Below are 6,000 nucleotides of genomic sequence, written 5' to 3' on the forward strand. Positions count from 1 at the left end.
CCTGGCATTGTACGGGAATGGGGACCCCCCCAGTGCTGGTTGCTTCATAGGTTCTCCTCACAGCATGCACGAGGTTCCCTCATTCTAGGTGCTGTAAGGACAGAGGGATCCCAGAGCACACGCCAGGCGCACAGGGATGCAGGTTATATAGTGTGGGGGGGGTCACAGTGCTGTGCCAGGAGAGACGCAAGGAGGGACAAAGGACATGCCCCCAGCCCCTGTGCACACACACACACACACACACATACACGCACACACGGTTTAACCCCTTGATACCTACAGCCAACTGCCCCCACCCCCACCCCGCCCCGTCTCTGTGCACCCCCAGAGCCCTCCCCAGCTCCATGCCCCCCCTGCAGCCCCCACCACGACCCGGGGCACCGTGCACTCGTGGCACCGCTTACCTCAGTGTGCCGGCAGGCGCGGCAGGGCAGGAGGCAGGATACCAGGTATTTCCCCCAGCGAACCAAGGTGGCAAAGCACCAGCTCAGGCGGGTCATGGTGCCCCTGCGCAGGGGTCACCCAGCCCACGAGGGGGCACTGATGGCAGCGGGGAGCCAGCCAAACCCGGCTGTGCCCCCCGGCTGTACCGGGCTGCGGTGCCCGGGAGGTGCCCAGCAATAGGCACGGGACTGTGCGGCAATGGGCTGGGGGCTGCGGTCCCACCAGGCCCTGCCCCCCCCCCTTGCTGGTCCCCCAGTGTCGCCTGCGCGCTGGCAGCCAGGCAGGGAGCACCGTGCCCGCCCATGTCCTGCAGTGCTTGGGAGGGAGCCAGCTCCGCCACGTTCCCCCTCCTTCTCCTTCTCCTCCTCCTCCTCCCCTTCCTCCTCCTCCTCCCCGTCCCCCCCCTCACGTCTGGATTAACCCCCCCACCTCGTGTTTTTGTCAGCCCCTCTGCACGCACCAGGTCCTTCTATGGGGTGGGTGCTGGATGCTGGCAGTGCCCCCCAAGCCCCTTGTCTTGTAGATGTGTGAGAGCTGTAAAGCTCTTTGAGCGCAGCCTCCTCTGTGCACTCAGCTGTGCCTCAATTTCCCTATGGTTCTCCCCAAGCCACAGGAGGGGAGGTCCCTGCCATCATTCAGGGCCCCCCCCCTGGCCCCAAGACCCTCAAACCCCGTGGCGGGGGCAGATGGGAAGGGACTTGGGGAGTCCTCTGTGTGCCCCAGGGTGGGCAGAGGGATGATTTTGGGAGTGGGGGGGGGACCAGGGCGCAGCCCCATGCCCCAAGCAGCAGGGAGGTGACATCACCACTGGCTGCACTGTCCCCCACCCCCTTTTAATTAATTAGCAGATGGCCCCTGAACCCCCCCGCTGTGCAGAGCCAGGCCTGTGCGGGGCCATTAGCGTTATTGGCTGCGCTGAGCACGGGCCAGGCCTCGTTAATTGAATTGCACCCGCGCCAAGGGCGGGCGGGTAATGCGTGCCCCCCCCCCCACGGCCCACCAGCACACCCCCTCAGGGACAGGGACACTGCTACTGGGTGGCACTCCAGGAGAAGGGGAGCTGGGGATGGGATGCTGCTGGGGGGACCATGGCACACACGTGTGCATCCATCCACACAGCTCTTGACCCCCCCAGTGTGGGGTGCAACCTTGCAGGGTGATGTGGGGTGATGGGGGCAAGGGGGGGCACTTCACATCCTGACACTCATCAGAAAAGCAGCCAGCCCCCATTCAGCACCACTTCCTGCTTTCACTTTGGTGACGAGCTCAGGCCCTGGATGGGGGTGGTTGTTCTCCCGGCCCCCCCCGGCATTAAAGGTAGGGGTATGGGGTGCTGGGGCAGAGGACAAGATGTAGGGGGGCTGTGGGCCTTCTGTGGAGCACTGCTTCTCCCAACAGGGCTCTGTAACCAAGGGATATTGTTCCTGGGGGCTTTTGTGTGGGGGGGCCATTTTGCCAAGGGATGTGGCAGCTCTTGTGGTTTCCCTGAACTCAACATGGTTCTTCAGCCCCCTCCCCAGAAGCAGAAGGGTGACACTCAAAGCATTCCCAAACCATGTGCCCCCCTTGCCATGGGAAGGATTGGGGTCCCTCCAGGCCTGGCAATGTGCTTTCCCCACTCCAGAACACCAGGCAGGAGGGCTTGGTAAAGGGAGCACCCATCAACTCAGCACCCCAAAACCTGGGAGCTGGGGCAGGTGGGGCAGAAATGTGGGGCTGTGTGGGGCATGGAGGGGACTCAGCCGCTCCCATCCTGAGCACTTCCTCCTGGCCAAGGTACAAAAGGAGAAGGAGTGTGGGCGTGTGGAGCAGTAAGAGGAGAGCAGCACCCAGCAGCACCTCAGGGCACCCACAGCTCTTCAGGTAAGGGGCAGCTCTGTCCAGGAAGAACTGAAGCATGGGCATGGCCATAGGCATAGGCGCAGGCGTGGGCAGGGCAGGCGGAAGGGAACACACATCCAAGGGCACCCAAGGGCACTGGGATGGGAAGCCAGGCGTCCTGCTGTCCCTCCCTGCCATGGCCAGCCACCACCTGTAGCGACTAGCCCTACAGATGTGCTACCCCTATGGGCACTGCTCCTCGTCTTGTCCCCTTGGTGCCACCCCCCAGCTCTATGCCCCCCACAGCAAGTCTATCACACTCCCAAATGCCATGCCACCCCTGCAGGCAGCATGCTGTGCCAGGGGGACTCTGCCCAGCAGGGGACTCATTTTGAGGGTCTGCATGCTGTGGGCCCTGTGCCCTCTCTTCCTGACAAGGGAAGGGGAATCAGGGGCCCCATGCACTGATCTTGAGGTGAGCAAGGGAAGCGAGAGCAGAAACAAAAGCAGTGCTTCCCCCATGCTATACCCACATCCTGAATACTAGGGGAGGGAGTTGGGAATAGGGATGGGGACAGGGTGGGGGGCTCAGTCCCTGTAGCATCTGAGGAATGGGGCAGAGGCTTGGGATGAGCTGGCCATGCCATGGGGCAGAGCCCATTGGGCATTTTGGATCAAGGCAAATGGACAGCAAATGGTGTGCAAATGGTGGAGCACCTTCGCCCATTCAATGCCCCACATGAATGGGGTGGCGTGAGCAGGGAAAGGGGTGCCTGAGCCCACCCCCCTTCTTACCTTAGCAGAAAGCAGCCCCAGTGTAGAGCCAGGGGAGTAAAAGTCTCCATCAGTGGGGCAGTGGGAGGCCAAGCTGGAATTTGGGGGTGCAGTGGTACAAGCCAGCTCAGCACCTCTAATGGGTGCCCCTGCCTTTGCAGAGGTCCAGAGCTGGAGCCATGGCAGGGGACGGGGAGCTCAGACGCGTCATCAAGGACCTGCAGAGTAAGTGTGCCAGCATGCCCCTTGCCAGTTTGTCCCCACGGGCACCCTCAAACCACCCCACAGCCACCGCTGTCTGTGCCCCCTGCTCCCTCCACTCCGCCTCTCCATCCCTCCACCAGTTCCTCTTTTGCCCTCGGGCAGAAATCCCCGAGCTGGAAGCAGGGAGGACGTGGGGCTGGGCAGACTGCCCGAGCCATGCCAGCTCATCCCTGTTGCCCTGCAGAAACCATTGCTGAGCTGAATCGCAGCTACAGGGAGCAGAACCTGCCGGTGACGGATGGCAGCCGGGAGCTGCACAGCCTCTGTGCCCAGCTGGAATTCCTCCTGCAGGTACTCCCCCCCCTGAGGGGCGCTGGTAGTAGAGGGTTCTCATATGAGCCAAGCATTCTGGGGAACCCTGGATGATGTCATCTGTTTGTGGGCATCCACAGCCATACAGGTGGGTGGGCACAAGGATTGGCCTCGCCTGCGCCCATATGTGGAGCATTTGTTGTTGTGTGTGCAACAAGAGGGGAAACTGAGGCTCAAAGCCAGCAAATGGAGCTGTCCCCAGCCATGTGGGGTTCGACTGGGGAAGCCAGCTGAGTACCACAGAGACAGGCTGGGCAGCACAGGGACCCTCCTAGTAAGCCCGTGTCTCTTCCAGTTTGATCTCAAGGAGAAGAAGAGCTTTTTTGGGCAGCGCAAGGACTACTGGGACTTCTTGTGCCAGGGCCTGGCACAGCGTCGGCAGGAGCACGAGGGCATCCGCTTCGTCACCTCGCTGGACAAGGTGGGCATGGGCCAGTGGAGGGGGCTCACAGGGCACCCACTGGGTGGGCATGGTCACAGACGCTGGATGCACGGTGCATGGGCTGTGCTGGGGATGCAGGTTGGCATGGCAGTGCTGCATCACCCCTGCTTCCCTCCAGCTGAAGACCCCTGTGGGCAGAGGCCGTGCCTTCCTGCGCTACTGCCTGGTGCACCGGCAGCTAGCCGAGTCCCTGCAACTCTGCCTGCTCGACCCCAAGATCCTCAGGTGAGAGCATGGGGAGCACAGGGTTGGCTGTGCCACTGCAAGGCGTGGGTCCCTGCTCTGTGTGCTTGAAGAGGGTGAGATTCTGTTTGGTTGCAGTGAGTGGTACTACGCCCGCAGTCCCTTCCTGAGTCCCCAGCGGCGGGCTGAGATACTGGGCAGCCTGTATGAGCTGGATGGCATCACCTTCCACCTGGCCCTGCACAGGGCTGACCTGGACACTGCCTGGCCCATGTTCTCTGAGTGAGTGCTGGGCACATGGGGGGATGCCAGAGAGAATGGGGACACCTGGAGCTCAACATCGCTGCCTTGGTGGCCCTGAGCCCCATGTCCCCTCCAGGACACTGGTGCGGCCCAGTGTGCTGAAGATGACCCTGCAGACAGAAGGTAGCAGCACGGGGGTACATAGATGTCCTGATGGCATCGCCCAGCCAGTTGCAGTGCCCCATGGGATGCCAGCCTGTCCCAGCCCACGGGCAGAGGGTGAGGAGGAGGATGATGTGGAAACAGAAGAGAATGGAGAGGAAGACACGGAGGACCACGAAAAGGAGGAGGACAATGAAAAGGAGGAGGACATGCCCAGCACTGCTGAAGCACAGTGTAGCACCAACGCGGATCCCAGCCTGACCCCAACACCCGACCCGGGGCTCACACCCGGCTCCCCAGCCCATAGTGCGATGGAGGCATCCCTGCGAGCACAGGTGTCTCAGCTGCATGCCGAGCTGGGGCGGCGGGAGGAGGCCTGGCGTGCCCAGCTGGAACGGGAGGAGCGGCAGCACCGGCAGAAAGAGGAGCGCAGCGCCCGGCAGGTCCGGCTGTGGGCCCTTGAGGCTGAGGCGCTGCGGGACACCAACGCCTTCCTCAGCCAAACGCTGGCCGAGGCGGCGGGTGGCCCGGGGGGGCTGGCACAGGCGCAGGAGGAGGCTCAGCGGTGGCGGGAGGTGGCGGAGGAGCGGGCAGCACGCCTGGACGAGGCAATGGCAGAGGTGGCAATGCTGACCTCGCGCCTGCAGGAGTGCCAGGCTGCAATGCAGGCACGGGGACAGACAGACGCCCCAGCCCAGATGGCCGCCCTGGAGGAGGTTCTGCAGCGGGCGCTGGAGCTCTCCCATGGCCCACTGATGGACAATCAGGAAGAGGGGGACCCCAGCACGGCTGCTGGCATGGCAATGGTACGGGTGAGCCATGGGGTGTCCCACTGTGGGATGTGGGTCTAAGAGGCCTGAGCCCTGCTTATCCCCCAGCGACTCACGGCCCTGGTCACAGCAACACGGGAGGAAGCCTTGCAGAGCAGGCAGCGGATCCAGGCCCTGCGGGAGGAGGTGGTGCGGCTGCAGGAGCAGCTCAGCAGGTGGGGACAGGACAAACTGCAGGGTGCCCTACATGCTGCAGGGGTCACCCTTGTGCCCCACTTTGAGCCAGGGGATGGGCAGGGAGAGAGATGTGGAGAGGGAGAGATGGAGTTGGGAAGGGAAGCAGGTAGAAGTTTGGGGATTGATGAGTAGGTGAAAGAATGGATGCATCAGTGGGCAGAGGGATAGGGGAATTAATCTGGGGTGAGTAGTTGGAGGGAGAGATGGGGTGATTTGGGGTGATTGGATGGGTGAGCAGAGGGATGAAGGGATGAAGATTGGGTGAGCAGATGGAGGGGATGATGGATGGATGGATGGATGGATGGATGGATGGATGGATGGATGGATGGATGGATGGATGGATGGATG

At 62.5% G+C, this 6,000-nt stretch overlaps 1 protein-coding gene across 2 annotated transcripts in view; it reads left to right on the plus strand.

Moving 5' to 3' along the window:
- The first annotated feature begins 3,503 nt into the window (after positions 1 to 3,503).
- The window catches only part of RUFY4 (RUN and FYVE domain containing 4), a 3,814-nt gene continuing 1,317 nt past the window's right edge, over positions 3,504 to 6,000 (plus strand). For both annotated transcript variants that reach the window (XM_042877597.1, XM_042877598.1), the window contains exons 1-5: positions 3,504 to 3,594; positions 3,911 to 4,282; positions 4,379 to 4,522; positions 4,620 to 5,451; positions 5,524 to 5,630. In XM_042877597.1, coding sequence (XP_042733531.1) covers positions 3,542 to 3,594; positions 3,911 to 4,282; positions 4,379 to 4,522; positions 4,620 to 5,451; positions 5,524 to 5,630 — 1,508 coding nt within the window. In that variant the 5' untranslated portion in view covers positions 3,504 to 3,541. The remainder of the gene's footprint in view (positions 3,595 to 3,910; positions 4,283 to 4,378; positions 4,523 to 4,619; positions 5,452 to 5,523; positions 5,631 to 6,000) is intronic.

The sequence above is a fragment of the Lagopus leucura genome, unplaced genomic scaffold (assembly GCF_019238085.1).
Source record: "Lagopus leucura isolate 7727_CA_CO unplaced genomic scaffold, USGS_WTPT01 Super-Scaffold_100019, whole genome shotgun sequence".
In the NCBI taxonomy this organism is placed as follows: Eukaryota; Metazoa; Chordata; class Aves; order Galliformes; family Phasianidae; genus Lagopus; species Lagopus leucura.